At 42.0% G+C, this 16470-nt stretch overlaps 1 protein-coding gene across 8 annotated transcripts in view; it reads right to left on the bottom strand.

Moving 5' to 3' along the window:
• Positions 1-9703, bottom strand: part of LOC146556674 (poliovirus receptor-like) — a 35514-nt gene extending 25811 nt beyond the window's left edge. For all 8 annotated transcript variants that reach the window (XR_014889057.1, XR_014889059.1, XR_014889058.1 and 5 more), the window contains exons 1-4: positions 9496-9703; positions 7303-7644; positions 6881-7183; positions 5675-5768 (exon numbers count right to left, since the gene is read on the bottom strand). Coding sequence is in view for 1 of the 8 variants with exons in the window: in XM_085250369.1 (XP_085106495.1) it covers positions 5675-5768; positions 6881-7183; positions 7303-7644; positions 9496-9610 (854 nt within the window). In the remaining 7 variants the exon portion in view is untranslated. The remainder of the gene's footprint in view (positions 1-5674; positions 5769-6880; positions 7184-7302; positions 7645-9495) is intronic.
• Positions 9704-16470: the final 6767 nt, after the last annotated feature.

The raw sequence follows: 16470 nt of genomic DNA, 5'->3' as shown, positions 1-16470 counted from the left end.
GGAGGTACACCAGAGAGATAGAAGGCAGGAGAATAAACCAGCTGTTCTCCACAGAACCAGCAAAGGTGTACTCTCAGTGGCAAGGGAACAATAAGAGAACAGCACCACCAAGGCTGGAGACGGAGCAATACTGGAAGAGCATATGGGAGAAGGATGCAACCCATAACGGCAATGCTCAGTGGCTAGTGGATCTGAGGGCAGACCACAGCGACCTCCCTGAACAGGGTCCAGTAACCATCACAGTGGCAGATATCCAAGAAAGGGTCTCCAGTATGAAGAGTTGGACAGCACCAGGGCCCGACATGGTTCACGCCTACTGGCTGAAGAAGCTGACTGCACTCCACGAGCGTCTGGCAGCACAAATGAACCAGCTGCTAGTTAACGAGAGACACCCGGAATGGCTAACTGAAGGCCGGACGGTCCTGATCCCCAAGGACCCCAAGAAGGGACCGGTCCCCTCCAACTACCGACCAATAACCTGCCTCAGTACTACATGGAAGCTCCTGTCAGGCATCATATCGGCTAAGATGAACAGGCACATGGGTCAATACATGAGCGGGACACAGAAAGGAATTGGCAAGAATACCAGAGGTGCAAAACACCAACTACTGGTAGACAGAACAATCAGCCGAGACTGCAAGACCAGACTGACCAACCTGTGCACTGCCTGGATTGATTACAAGAAGGCCTATGACTCAATGCCCCACAGCTGGATACTGGAATGCCTAGAATTGTACAAGATCAATGGGACCCTAAGAGCCTTCATCAGGAACTCAATGGGGATGTGGCGTACAACACTAGAGGCCAACTCCAAGCCCATAGCACAAGTTACCATCAAGTGCGGGATCTACCAAGGAGATGCTCTGTCCCCACTGCTGTTCTGCATAGGCCTGAACCCCCTCAGTGAGATCATTAACAAGACTGGCTACGGATACCGACTACGGAACGGAGCAGTTGTCAGCCACCTCCTGTACATGGATGACATCAAGCTGTATGCCAAGAGTGAACGAGACATCGATTCACTGATCCACACTACCAGGCTATACAGCAATGACATTGGAATGTCGTTCGGACTGGAGAAGTGTAGTCGGATGGTAACAAAGAGAGGGAAGGTAGTCAGAACTGAGGGGATTGAACTACCAGAAGGCAACATTGCAGACATAGAGGACAGTTACAAGTACTTGGGGATCCCGCAGGCAAATGGGAACCATGAAGAGGCCGCTAGAAAAGCTGCAACCACCAAGTACCTGCAGAGGGTCAGGCAAGTCCTGAGGAGTCAGCTGAATGGTAAGAACAAGATCCGGGCCATCAACACGTACGCCCTGCCCGTGATCAGGTACCCTGCTGGGGTAATAGGCTGGCCAAAGGAGGAGATAGAAGCCACTGACATAAAGACAAGAAAGCTCCTTACCATGCATGGAGGGTTTCACCCCAAGTCCAGCACCCTGAGGCTGTACGCTAAGCGGAAGGAAGGGGGCCGGGGACTGGTGAGTGTCAGCACCACAGTCCAGGATGAGACAAGGAACATCCAAGAATACATTGGGAAGATGGCCCCAACTGACCGAGTGCTCAGTGAATACCTCAGGCAGCAGAAACCCAAGAAAGAGGAGGGAGACGAGGAACCATCATGGAAGGACAGGCCCCTGCACGGTATGTACCACCGGCAGATAGAGGAGGTGGCTGATATCCAGAAATCCTACCAGTGGCTGGACAAAGCTGGACTGAAAGACAGCACAGAGGCACTAATCATGGCAGCACAAGAACAAGCTCTGAGTACAAGATCCATAGAGGCTGGGGTCTATCACACCAGGCAAGACCCCAGGTGCAGGCTGTGTAAAGATGCCCCAGAGACAATCCAGCACATAACAGCAGGGTGCAAGATGCTAGCAGGCAAGGCATACATGGAACGCCATAACCAAGTGGCCGGCATAGTGTACAGGAACATCTGTGCCGAGTATAACCTAGAAGTCCCGAGGTCAAAATGGGAGATGCCCCCAAGGGTGGTAGAGAATGACCGAGCTAAGATCCTGTGGGACTTCCAGATACAGACGGACAAAATGGTGGTGGCTAACCAACCGGACATAGTGGTGGTAGACAAACAGAAGAAGACGGCCGTAGTGATCGATGTAGCGGTTCCGAATGACAGCAATATCAGGAAGAAGGAACACGAGAAGCTGGAGAAATACCAAGGGCTCAGAGAAGAGCTCGAGAGGATGTGGAGGGTGAAGGTAACGGTGGTCCCCGTGGTAATCGGAGCACTAGGTGCGGTGACTCCCAAGCTAGGCGAGTGGCTCCAGCAGATCCCGGGAATAACATCGGAGATCTCTGTCCAGAAGAGCGCAGTCCTGGGAACAGCTAAGATACTGCGCAGGACCCTCAAGCTCCCAGGCCTCTGGTAGAGGACCCGAGCTTGAAGGATAAACCGCCCGCAGGGGCGCGCTGGGTGTTTTTTTTTTTATTGGGGGGGGGGGGGGGGGTTGTATTGTTATTTTACTTAGTGTGGATCCACACTTTAACGGCTATGTCCTAATCAATAAACATTTCTTCCACTTCACTTTCCAGTCTTCAGCTGGAGTCCTGAGAACTGGTTTTGCGACATTAATTCTCTGACCATCGTGAACCAAAATGTATCTTTTGGAAGGAGCTCAGTCAGTGAAAATATTTACAGTGCTAGGGGAAAAAAACAGGAGCTACTTTTAGCTGCTCTCTTATTCACATGAGGTCAGAAAAGTAAGTAGCTCAGCATGTTTGATGGAGAAGATTTATACAGCAGATAGCCTTCCTGACACAAACACACCCCAAGGCATTTGTGTCCTCCTGGACAACCAACAACCAGATGCGCTTTTGTAGCCCACAGGTCCAAACTACTCGCCAGCAGCAGCAAAATTCAAACTGCTTCCAAAAACCAGAAACTGTCAAAACACTGGGTCTCTCCATTCTTTGGGTTGTGTTTCACACAAGAAAGCAGAGAAAAGATTAAGAGATAAACAATCAACAACTGTTGCAAGTGACCTTCACATTACTTTTACAGTGTGTGAAGGGTAATTACTGAGTGAGCCTTGTCAGCACCTGAGTAAGCAAATATGCTGTTTGGGGAAATCAAGGAGCAGCAGGGAGGGAGAGAAAGTGTAGGGGAAGGAGAGAGAGAAATTAAGTGCTTTCAGTATCCAGGTGACAGGGTTATAAAGGGAAGGCATTCAAATAATGTGCTCAGCGGCTTTTACCAGGCAACTGAAGAACAATCAAACAGAAACCTGCCACTATGCAACCAGCAAAGATTTATCAGAATCAGAATACTTTATTAATCCCGAAGGAAATTAGGGTTACAGCAGGCAGCATGCTAATGGCGCATGCGCACTTACAAAGGAACCTTCTGACCAACTTTACACAAACATCACATTGGGGAGACATGTCAGAAAGGTAGGCTGATAGGAAAAAAAACAATGAAAATACATAACATGAGGTAAGAGGAGGAGAAAAAAAACTCCACTCAGACTGAGCTCCTAGTGGGAGAACAGTTTAATAACAGAAAAAACACCTCAGCACAAAAAGCACATGACTATCAATACACCATAGAAACACAAGACAAGCAACAGGGGCGGGTAAAGGGTAAGAGAGAGCCGGTGTAGACAGCGCATCCGGTCCTGCAGCATGTCTGTGCTAGTCCAGTTGACTGCCATCTTCCCCGGTAGGGCACAAGCGTCGAAGGCGTTTGGAAAGGGAGGGGGGATCAGTGTGTGCACATCAGTGTATGTGTGTCCAGAGTTCAGCTGAGACAGTGTCCTTCGCCCCGACAGGCTAAGTAAACAGTCTTCCAGCCAACCCAGGTGGCCTTGCATGGAATGGGAAGAACAGCCATAACACAGTCGTTATCAGGGAGTGATTGTTCGGCTCCAGCCTTGGGCCTGCAGCTGGCGCCGTGATGGGGGTCCGCAATTTTGATATTGATTTTGTAAATTTCCATGCGAGCAGCCCAGGAGAATTTTCAGGCTGCTCTTTAACACTCTGACGCTGGTCTCTCAATCTCCCGTTGGAGAGCCGCGAGCCTCCCCATGATGGTATCAAACTTCTGTTCCATGGTGTTGTCATTCTTTTGATTCTGAGACCTCACAACTGCAGTGATCCTGATGTATCCCCCCCATACGCTCAATGGTGTTATTTTGAGCCTTCACAGCAGCTGTAAGCGTCTCCAAGGTGTTAACCATATTACGTTCGTTGTGAGAGGTCGCGCCTCGTCCCATCGCTTCGATTCCAGCGGGCAGCCTTGGGGGGGTTTGAACAGCCAGTTCCGCTCTCTTATTTCTCCGATAAACCAGGGCTAAGCCAACTCCGATCAGCAAGAACCCTGTTATCACGGTTCCGAATAGATAGACATCTTCAGCGTCCTCGATCGACAGTCCCGCCAGGCACATGACCCTCCAGTTCTGCCACCCGTCCATCGTGTAACCGGCAGGGAAAGTCCCTCCGGGGCACTCGGGCTCTCCCGAGCATACACAGAGCTCGTTGAGAAAAGGGTGTCAATAGCATTCAGAGACCAGTTGATCAAATCCATAATTCTCTTTAGGTTTTAGAGAATGACAGTGAGAGAGTGTTCCAGGGAAAGTAATGCACACGAGACAAGACAAGGACATAGAGGCTAAGCAGGGAAGATAAGGGTAAGGAGGAGAGGAGAAAAGTGCGACCGCCTTCGCTGAGAGCCAGTGGTAACTGTAACAGTTACCACTGTGTAACAGCAAATACCTTAAAATTAAAGCATTTTAAGAACTGCATGACAGCAGTCATTATTGCCTGTGAAGCTAGGAGTGTACATATTTTTGTTTATGTTGAATAAATAAGTAACAAGTGGATGAAGGGACTGTATAAAAAAACATCAAAAACATTATCATCAATAGTCACGGGACACTGAAATCTTTCCAAATAACTGAATTTGATACTTTATTTACTATGTGGGCTTTTCCATTTGAGTAGCCTACAACATTTCTTTCAGTTTTATTCATTGTTATGTGAGGAACCAACCATGATTTATTATAACATCTACTTAACGAGAGTGTCTGTGATGTAGTAGCTCATCTGGATCATTATCCGTTTGTGTAATGCTGAAGTACAGAAACAAAGTGATAAGTTCTGTTGGCTCTGCTTGGCTTTATTGTAAAAATGAATGACTATTAAAATCCACTGAGAACTGAAAAAGAGTCCCAAACCAGTAGTGATTGTTGTGAACCAACATGTTCTCATCCCAAAGCTTAACATTTTATACTATGTGACAAATTGTCAGTATTTTCCACTTTTGGTCACATATGACCCAGTTTGAGTGAGGAACCATTACATAATAATCATGTGCGTATTTCACTAAAATATGACCAATACTCAAGGAGTAAAAATATTTGAAGTTTAGACATATGATCGATGTCTCACCATGAGTCATCAGTCATTCTTTTGACATATGACTGACTTTACTCAACATCCAACTCTGCTATGGTAGTTCAGATAGGACTACTGGGAATGAAATTTGAGAAATTATATATGAACAAAACCTCACAAACTTTGTTAACCATATAAAAACACTCTATACCGCTCTTTTTTTTTTCATGGCTCAGCACAGGTCACTTACGACAAACAAAAAGAACCAATGAAATGAATGTTTCAGCTGAAACTGTTATTCAAGCTACTTTACCTGCTCCATGTAAAATTTGCACTTGGGTTGGCTTCTGTCACACACTCAAATGAGTCCTCAGATTTTGCTCTGATGTTCACTTCTGTGGGAGAGACTGCAAGAGCAGAAAGACAGCTGTGTTAATCCTGAACTGAGGACACAGTAATAACATGAAAATAATGTTTCGCCAATGTTTCCTACATCTTGAATCCAAACTCGACAAACTTTTGGGACTGAGGCTGATGTTGTGTGGTTCAGGCCATGATTCGGTCTTTAGCAATAACAATGGTCTTTTTTTTAATCAGTCTAGATGTTTTTGTCTTTCAGAAAGAATTTTCCCATCTATTGTGACAACATGCTACAATGTGACAAACAGGAGGCAAAGTCATGAGATTTGGGATGTTTCACTCCCATTCATTTAAAAAAACAAAATAGCACACACTCGAGAATAAAGAGGAAAAACAAAACAAAGTATCTGGATTGGACTTGATCCTCTTTCCAGTAACAAACATTTAGGTCCACTTTCTTAGTTTTAGTCATTTCCTTGAGGGTTTTGTCAAACATCAAAGTAAAACTGCCTCTGTTTTATTTAATTATGTCGAACCAAAGTTTGGTACATGGAATGTTTTGTCTTTACTACACATAAAGCTTTTAGCGTTTTCAGAATTCAGCAACAGATTATATATATTTGGGCGACCGTGGCTCAGGGGGTTGGAAATCACATCTGTAACCGGAAGGTCCCCAGTTTGATCCCTGGGCTCTCTGTCCTGGTCGTTGTGTCCTTGGGCAAGACACTTTACCCTACTTGCCTACTGGTGTTGGCCAGAGGGGCCGATGGCGCGATATGGCAGCCTCGCTTCTGTCAGCCTGCCCCAGGGCAGCTGTGGCTACAACCGTAGCTTGCCTCCACCAGTGTATGAATGTGAGAGTGAATGAATAGTGGTATTGTAAAGTGCTTTGGGTGCCTAGAAAAGCGCTATATAAATCCAATCCATTATCATTATTATTATCTATCAGTCCCTTAGTAGTGTCGTAGGTATTCTGTCTGTTATAAATAAACTGTACAACTGTTTCACTAACAGAGTCCTGCGCTTGAGTCTGTTCATGCATTGCGACTGATGCGTCCACTGGCTAATTTTCAGAGATTTCCAAGAAAAAATATAACAAATACATCAACCATGGATAAAAAAATAAATAAAATAAAATACATTAACAGATGATACTCACAGTAGACCTGTATAGTGAAGGGCAGACTTTCATCTTTAGACAGGGAGTCACCACTGATGACACACTGGACCTGGTGACCGTTAATCTCTCTCATAGGAACACCAAACAGAGAGCTGACTGTGGTAGTCGTGCCGTTGTCATACTGTGTGGAGTTTGTTGTCGTCCTCACTTTGTCTCCCAAAGCACCAGTGAGCCATCTCACCTCTGCAGGAGGCTTCGAGTCAGCAGCCGTGCAGGTAGCAAATAAAACCTCTTCTGTGCCCAAAGTGGGAAGATTGTCCTTGACGCTTGTGAAAGGAGGCACTAGGAGAGTTACAGCACTAATTTAAATGAACATGCAAGACAGGTGGTGACAATAATTGTTTCTCACATACAAACACAAGAGTAATTTAAAATAAAGATTAAAAAAAAGTTTAGTATACCAAGCAAGTTTAGAGGTATTTCTGTCTTCTGATTTCCACTTGGAAACAAGGTGAAGATGCACGTGTAGCTGCCTTCATCCTTCAGGGCAACATTGGATAACTGGAGAGTTCCATTTTTGTCATTAAAATTCCCGATATATTTAAATCGATCATCACGTTCACTGACAAACTGTGGTCCATCTCTGGGTAAGATAGTTAGAAAATTGTCATTTTGAGGTTTTTCTCTTGTCCTCCTCTGCCAGGTAATCTGTGTCAGGTCATCATTGGTATCCATGACATAACATGATAATATAGCGGTACCTCCTTGAACCACGGTCACATTTCCACCAATCACCCGGAGAGCTGTAAAGAGCATTCACACAAAAATTTAATGAATAATGTATGTGTGTGTGTGTGTGTTGGGGGGGGGGGGGGGGGGGTTAAGGGTGGTGTCTGAGAGGCAGATGTGCAAGATAAGGACAATCATGTTGCAGCACTAATACCTCCCACCCACTCCATGACATACTGGCTAGTCGCAGGAGCACGTTCAGTGAGAGACTGAGATTACCAAAAAGCACCTCTGAATGACACAGGAAATCATTCCTGCCTGTGGCCATCTCCCTGTACAACTCCTCCATCTAATACACTGTAAACACTGCAATAGTTACATGCATTTTACACACGCTCTTTTCCACTCTGTAATATTCTTGTCAATTTTCTTTATATTTATTTATAATCACTTCTGTTAATCCTTGATATTTATAATTGAGTGATCTGCATATATTAGTGCTATTTCTTAATTGTGTAAAATCTGTAATATAATGGATTGTTTGGAGTTTAGTCTGTTACTGTTGCTATTTTTACAATTTCTTCTTGGAGCATCTGTAACCCACATAATTTCCTTAGGGATTAATAAAGTATCCTGATTATGATTCTGATTGTTTCAGGATACATGACCTGCCTTTATCCAATGACACATCTGCTTACCTGTATTGTTTCTCTTCCTCTGCTTTTCTCTTTTTTTCTAAACTGAGCACCTGATGGCTTTGAACTTTTCTTGTCCATCTTCCATTGGTTTTAATTTTGCACTCTAGTATGAACATCCATCCCCCCAACCCAAGGAGCACCATAACATAACCTACAACTTAGTTCACAGATTCGCTTTGTCTAGGGTTTATTTCTGGGATTTCACACAACCCAGGAATCAAATCATGAATACATGATGGTCTTGGATTTACAACATTATGAATGAAATGTGCTCTATTTGGAAGCAGCCAACCCCCTCCCCTGTGGACAGGTTGTGTGTGAAACTTTAAATCATCAAACTGTAAATTATAAATTTTAAATTGTTATTGATCCCTTTACCCTTAGTCCTAAAGTGAATATTTATTTTCTTACTCGTCTTATATTTATTGTTTGTTTATTTGCACTGGTGTAACTGAAGCCTCGTCGTCTCGTCTCTCTATATACTGGACTGTATGTAGCGGAGATGACAATAAAGTTTACTTTGACTTCAGCACAGCAGCAAGAAGGCGCACCGAGGGCTCTCGCGCTCACTTTTCGCGTATAGAATTTCGAAAAAAAACATCGGTGCAAATTATAAGTCTGTATCATGATGTCTGGTGTTTTCGTGTTTGTTGTTTTGTTTATATTTTGTTTTATTTTGCGAGTTGGTTATTAGATGCTGCTCCAGTCAGCCAGAGAATCCCCGTCCTCTCCTCCCTGTGTCGCAAGCAGCGGGCGCGCCTCGCAAACGGAGGGCGCCCGTACTCCCAGCAAATGGCCGTAAGAACACCGATCAGTGTCTATGCCATCCTCAAAATGCGCTGGCATGATGTCGGGGCAGAGTACGAGCAACTTTTTTGCCGATGCCCGTGATGCCGCCCTGGGCAACTGCCCGTCTCGCCCATATCAAAAACAGTTACTGATGAGGTGTACTTAGCCAGGAGTGGGTTATAAAAACAAAACACGACTCTCAATCCTACACTTTTACATTTTTTAAAAACATTTTTAAAACATAATAATTTACAATTGATGTTTAGCGTAGAAACTCGAAGTGATCACCTACAGTGAAGAAATTAAATACCAAAACGAAGGTGATCGCGGGCAGCTCACTAAAAAAACGGGTTTTCTTCTTATTTAAAATAAGAGATGTAAGACATTTTCTATTCTACCTTCGACCAAAGCAACAGCAATGAAGGATAATCCACGTACCTTCAGCGTCTGTACTCATCAGAAGCACTATCATCAGAAGCCTACGTTTCATGGAGTCACATCGTAAAGGGAAACGGTGGCAGTAATTGGCACAAAAGAAGGCAGCTTCATCCATCCGCAAATCTTAAAGTTATAAGAAAGACTTTTTTCCAAAGTCTGGAAAAAAAAACCGTTGTTAGGTCTGTAAACGAAATACATATTCGTGTAAACCAGGGGCGGAGCGTGGGGGTGGCTTACTGGGCTTAAGCCCGGGTTGTTTTGTCAGAAGCCCGGGGTCTTTTGGAGTGTAATTTTTTCATAGTTAGATGCCTGGCTGACAACTGTATAAAACAAAAAGTACACACAATATTCGAAGCACATAGTGCACACTGTGGGAATTTACGACTGTGCGTGAATCCCCCCTGATATTGATATGATCCGAGCTCAGGCACTAAGCGACTGAGCGAGGGGGCGGGGCAGCTGCTACCTGTTAGTGCGCTGTTGGAGAAACGCAGACAGCCATACTAAGGAGAGCTTAAGTTTGACCAGGTACCAAAGCAAATCATTCGTACCGTATAAATAATGTAAATATGACGGTGCATCACGAAAGATTGATATGAAACTGATCACTTGACCAATATTACGTTACTTGCTCTTCAAGTGAATCAACAAATGGCGAAATGAAAAGCCGAACAAATGCTATTTTTTAGAGTCTTAGCTTACGTGTGTTTATTTCATATTTTCAGTTCTTACCCTCCCCGACTAATTCGGTTTCAGTTATGTACTGAAATATAAGAATGGACATTAGAGGGTTCTTTCAAAGAAAAAACTCAGGTAAATGTTATTTTATATATTGTGCTTTGTATGTTGTTCAGTATATTTCTATGCAAAACAAGAGGGATTTCAGTACACAGCAGGATATTTACATTTGTAACCAGATATTTACATACACTTTATGGAGAAAACATAAAACATTTTTACTGTACAACATCAATTTAGAGTAAACTTTTGTTTTAGATAAATATTGAAATATCTTTTGAATTAGTTAAATGTCAGAATAAAGAGAGAGATCTATTTATTATCACTTTCATCAAATTTAGGAGTACATATACACTAAGTTTGTTAATTAATAAGAAAACTCCAGACGATTCCATTCTGAGCTGAAGAAGCTTCTGATAGGTTAGTAGAGTCCATGTGAGTAAACTGGTGGCACAGCTGTGGATGCATATAAGGCAAAACACAGAGCCTTCTTCTTTGAAATGGGAAAATCAAGAGATGTCAACCAAAACACCAGGAAAAGAACTGTGGAGCTCCATAAGTGTGGCTCAGTTTGAATACAATTTGGTGCCATTTGCAATTAAGAAATACAGATAGTTTCTCTCTTTACTCTTAAAGTTAACAAATATGTTTTTTATATTTATCAATCCAAAAAAATAAACATTTAGTCTGATTTGATGTTACAATTAAAAAAGTGTTTGTTTTGATCTGAAGAGTTTGTAAATATCTGGTTTCAACTGTATATTTTATGATTGTCAGCACAAAGAGAGAGAGAGAGGAACAGAGAGAGAGAGCAGAATGAGGACAGAACAGATGAACAAGAGCAGGTGAGACACACATGTTAGTCAAATGGTCGTTTGCCAAAAGTATCACCGTATCATAGGTACTCATGTATCTCGTACCTAGAGTTTCTTTTTAGGTTTGCTATTTTTCAAATTCTATATTTATTAAGTTATGCAGGCTTGTTTGCACAACAAGGCCAAAATAATTATATAAACTTTTCTCAATCTAAATAGTGGACTTTGGTAGATTTAAAAAAATAAGTGTAGTGCAGGTCTATGATGATTTTTAGTGCTACTATCATCTAGTTCTGATTCTGGTTCTGTCTTGGTTAAGTCCTCAGTAGTCCTGATTTTGAACTGTTGTAGTCCTGTTTTAATTCTGGATCAGTTCTGCGTCTGGTTGAATTGGGGTTTAGTCCCTGTGTCTTGATACAGCCCTGACCTTGTTCTGCCTTGCTGCTTAATTAAAAAACTAGTTTAAGGTGTCCTGCATGTGTGATATATATATTTCCCTATATGAAGTCATTCTTTTTTGAACAAAACTCAAAACAGAGCCAATTAATCTTTCAGTCATTTCTAACCCCACCCCCCCCAAAAAAAAAAAAATCCCACATGCATACTACCCTTTTGGGCTAAGCCCCGGGTGTTTCAAATCTCTGGCTCCGCCTCTGGTGATAAAATACCAGGGAATTGCACATTTCGACTATTTTTAGTCTATTACACCGTTGAGTATAGAAAAACATTGCACAGTGAAAAGGTAACTACAGCTTAGTTCTTCCTGCCCTCCTTTGTCCGCCTGTTTCCCCTCCCTCTCCCCTCCAGTGAGGAGTTAAACAGTTTGATGGCGTGTGGGACAAAGGAGTTTTTGAGTCTGTTGGTTCTTGACTTGGGGAGAAGCAACCTGTCATTGAACAGACTCCTCTGGTTGTTTATGGCCGTGTGCAGAGAATGCCCAACATTGTTCATAATGTCCAACGGTTTCTCTAATGTCCTCTTCTGTGCCACTGTCACCAGAGTGTCCAGCTTTGCCAACCACAGAGCCAGTTTTTGATTCGTTTTTCCAGCCTGGATGAGTCCTCCTTTGCTGTGCTGCTCCCTGTGACAAAGTGGAGGAGCAGTTGCAATGCTCTCCATTTGTCCCATATGTGTTTACCTTTTTTTGCACATTATACACATTATTCTGTTTCTATGTATTTGCTATGATTTGCTATTTGTCAAGTAACATTGCTTCACTCACTATCCCGGGTTCGTTTGTGTAAGCGTTCTGTTGCCGGCAAATCAAACATTCTGCAAATTAAGACAAATACTAAGTTATGTTTCTTTATATTTTATTATGTTACAGATTAAGTCATTTGTTCACACTTACTTTGTTTGTCTTTTCAGTCGTCATAAGGGTCAGGTGTGGGGAAACGCCCGCATGGCATTTCCTCAAAACAAGTGGAGGGGTTTCTTTTTCCATAGAGATGCTTCCTTTTGTTTGTGTTAAGGTTTAAAGGGATTTGTTGAATGTTTTTCCTTTCGTTAATACTGCCATTTAGTTGTGTAAATGTGCATGTTAGAAGTGTGTAGAGGTTTTGTGTTTTTGGATAATCTGTGTAGAGTCTTAGATCTCTCAGTTGAGTGAGTGGTACTGGCTGGGCAATTGGAGGGAAATTGATGGCCCTATTTAAAGCCAGTCTCTACCAGATGCAGGAGAGAGAAGTGAGCCACGTCACGTTTTGTTAATAGAGTTTATTTGGGGGTGGGGAAGTTAATTAAGTTCACTGTAAATAAATTGCTCACCTTGGAAACCTGAAATGTCTGCATAGTCTGCTTCCCTACCACCTTCCTTGACATTTGAGTCTGACTACTTCACACTCCCCCAGTACACCACCGCATAGAACATTACTCCAGCAATCACCGACTGGTAAAACATCCTCAGGAGCTTCCTGCAGATGTTAAAAGACCTCAGCCTCCTGAGGAAATACAGTCTACTTGGGCCTTTCTTATACAGGTGTTGCATGACCAGTCCAGTTTGTTGTCCACCCACAGCCTGAGGTACAGGTGTTGACCTCCTCCACCTCCTCTCCCTCTATCTGAACTGGCAGTGGACCTGGTGGACCTCCCGAAGTCAACAACCAGTTCCTTGGTCTTTGAGGTTTTGAGTTGCAGGTGTTTTGTGTGACTCCATGTGACGAAGTTCCTCACCAGACTCCTGTACTCTTCCTGATCATCCCAGAAACACCCCATGATGGCCGTGCCTTCCGCAAACTTCTGAATATGGCATGATTCAGAGTTATAGCAGAAGTCAGGTGTACAGGGTGAAGAGAAGAGGGGACAGCACAGTTCCCTGTGGTTTTGCTGCTGGTTCAGTGAATTTTGGTCACAGAGTGATGAAGCCTGCAGTTGGTAATCTCAGTTTACAGCACCTGACGGATGTGCGCGTACATGACTGTGGGATCCAGGCTTTGTCTTTACAACTTCTTGTGGAATCTGTTTATCTGCTCTTAATTCGTTTCCTGGTTTAGCTGATTGGAGGTTGTTGAAATAGTTTTGTCACATTCAGCTGAGATTCTGTTTCTGTAGGTACCACTGTTGCAATTTATTTTTTATCTTTAAGGCTGTATACCTCATTAGCATCACATATTTGTTTTATCCCTTACTGCACACAAAATAAGTATTGTAGAATAAGTTTTGGATGTAGACTGTTACACTGTGGTACTAACAGATACAAGACTATGACCCCTCTCAGGAATGTGGATAGAGGTTGTGATATCTGCAACAGGGCTGTAAATGGTAGGGAATGTTCTTCCACTCCTTCCCCATTCTCTAACTTTCTACATGCCTGACAGGATTACCACATGCAATAAAAATGCTTACTGCCTGTGTGTGGGAGCCAGAGAGAGAGACTCAGGTCCATGACGCTAACCATTTCATAATAAATTGTGAAAACTTATAATTTGAGCATATTTGCCTCCAGTATTGGGGGTTTAACGAGTTAATTATTTATTGGTTAATTGCTATAAGTAGAATGGCCATAAGGTTTTTATCAGTAAGAAAAGCTGTAAAATTTAAGAAAATGCAGTAAAACAAAATGTGTGCTTGTGCGTGTTTGTGGTGAGCAGCAAGTTAATTTGTTATTGTTATAAATGGCTTTAAGTGCACATTCATGCCTGTGAGACTCATCCAAACATAAACCATGGCTCTGTGCTACATGCAGACATTTCTGCATCTCTGCCATTTAAACACACTTTGTATACAATCAATTTTAAGTAATATTTAATACTGAACTGTAAATTTAGGCTTTTTTAAGGAAGATATTTGTTATTCAGTGTTGTCATAAAGGCCTTAATTTTTTTGCAATTTGCTACTACTAGGGAGAAAACATGTGAGGTTTAAGGCCTGGATAAATTTGAAACATTTTGTCGTTAAAAATGGAAAATGGCTGAAAATAAAAACGGTATTACGTTAGCCAGTTTCATAAATACTGAACTCAGATTTGGAGTCTCCAATATCATTGAAATGTAGGCAGATGCTGCTCACTTTCCTTTTTCGCTCATTTCTTCACTTTTACTGCAGGCTTGGATTTAAATCTGCCTCCCCCATCTTTCTGTGCACCTGGCCTGTATGGATATACTTGCTGTCTTCAGATAATAATGACAAATGATCATATAATGACCAAAATTCAGTATTCTAATTAATCTGAACTCTCACTGATAAAAATCTAAACAAAGATACAGCTCCATTCAAGTCTTTTCAATGACAAAGAAGGACGTCACAAAAACCAGAGCATGGTTAAAAACTGTTTGCCCTTAACTTACTGCAACATCCAAAACCAGAGATCGTTACAAAGCAGGACTTTGGCTTATCCAGGTAATTTCAGGGTTGACCTTGTTTTTTTGTACCACAAAGATGGTTCTGGGATGTTACTGCGATAATCGCTATGGTAATTTATACTACATCTGCTTATAGATCAACAAGTATGAAATCACTGCCTACTGACCAATCAAGTCTCTAGAAAATTCACCATTCCTGCAAAATCTTTTTTTTTGTTTGTTTTTTTCATTTTTACTCTGAAACCCTTAAATAGCACTGATTCTGCAACCGAGATTACAAGGACTGAATTTGCAGCTAAAATACGAATTAAAATAACTTTATTGATCTCAAAGGGAAATTCACATAACAAAGCTCATCTGCTATTTTTATGAGAATTTAAATAGCCGTGGGAGGGAATGCTTTTCTGCAACTCTGTTTCATAAAAATGCCGTAAAGTTGGCGACCACAGTTATTCAAGATGGCTTCTATCATCCTTCATGTGCATCTTTCTACCATCTCCCCTAGCGTGTCCATTCTGGCTCCAATTAAAGAGCCAGTTTTCTTCACTGGTTTGTCCAGTCTCCTTGCATCCTTGTTTCTTATGCTTCATCCCCAGCAGACTGCAGCATCAGAAAAACCTACTTATCATTACAGGTAGTCTAGTTTGTTATCTAGGTGTAAACCTAGATATTTATATTTCATTACCACCTCTGTGTCTGCCCTACACACTTTCACAAGCTGAGGGAGGCCTGAATCTTCGGAAATCTGTTATCATTTCCTTCGTCTTTGAGGTGTTCAATGTGATCAATGTGAACAGAACACCCTCTGAGCAGAGGCGGAGTCAGACATTTGAAACACCTGGGGCTTAGCCCAAAAGGGTAGTATGCATGTGGAAATGACTGAAAGATTAATTGGCTCTGTTTTGAGTTTTGTTCAAAAAAGAATGACTTCATATAGGGAAAAATATATGTCACATGTGCAGGACACCTTAAACTAGTTTTTTAATTAAGCATCAAGGCAGAACAAAATCAGGGCTGTATCAAGACACGAGGTCTAAACCCCAATTCAACCAGACCCAGAACTGATCCAGAATTAAAACAGGACTACAACAGTTCAAAATCAGGACTACTGAGGACTTAACCAAGACAGAACCAGAATCAGAACTAGATGATAGTAGCACTAAAAATCATCATAGACCTGCACTACACTTATTTTTTAATTCTACCAAAGTACAATATTTAGATTGAGAAAAGTTTATATAATTATTTTGGCCTTGTTGTGCAAACAAGCCTGCATAACTTAATAAATATAGAATTTGAAAAATAACAAACCTAAAAAGAAACACTAGGTACGAGATACATGAGTACCTATGATACAGTGATACTTTTGGTAAACGACCATTTGACTAACATGTGTGTCTCACCTGCTCTTGTTCATCTCTGTTCTGTCCTCATTCTCCATCTCCCTCTCTTTGTGCTGACAATCATCAAATATACAGATATTTACAAACTCTTCAGATCAAAACACAAACACTTTTTTAATTGTAACATCAAATCAGACAAAATGTTTATTTTTTTAGATTGATAAATATAAAAACATATTTGTTAACTTTAAGAGTAAAGAGAGAAACTATCTGTATTTC

The sequence above is a fragment of the Mchenga conophoros genome, linkage group LG16, assembly GCF_057382185.1.
Source record: "Mchenga conophoros isolate Kocher_MC1m ecotype Shallow Benthic linkage group LG16, M_conophoros_male_GT1.1, whole genome shotgun sequence".
Classification (NCBI taxonomy): Eukaryota; Metazoa; Chordata; class Actinopteri; order Cichliformes; family Cichlidae; genus Mchenga; species Mchenga conophoros.
The sequence above is the reverse complement of the archived record's forward strand: the minus strand, read 5'-3'. Positions and strand labels throughout refer to the sequence as shown.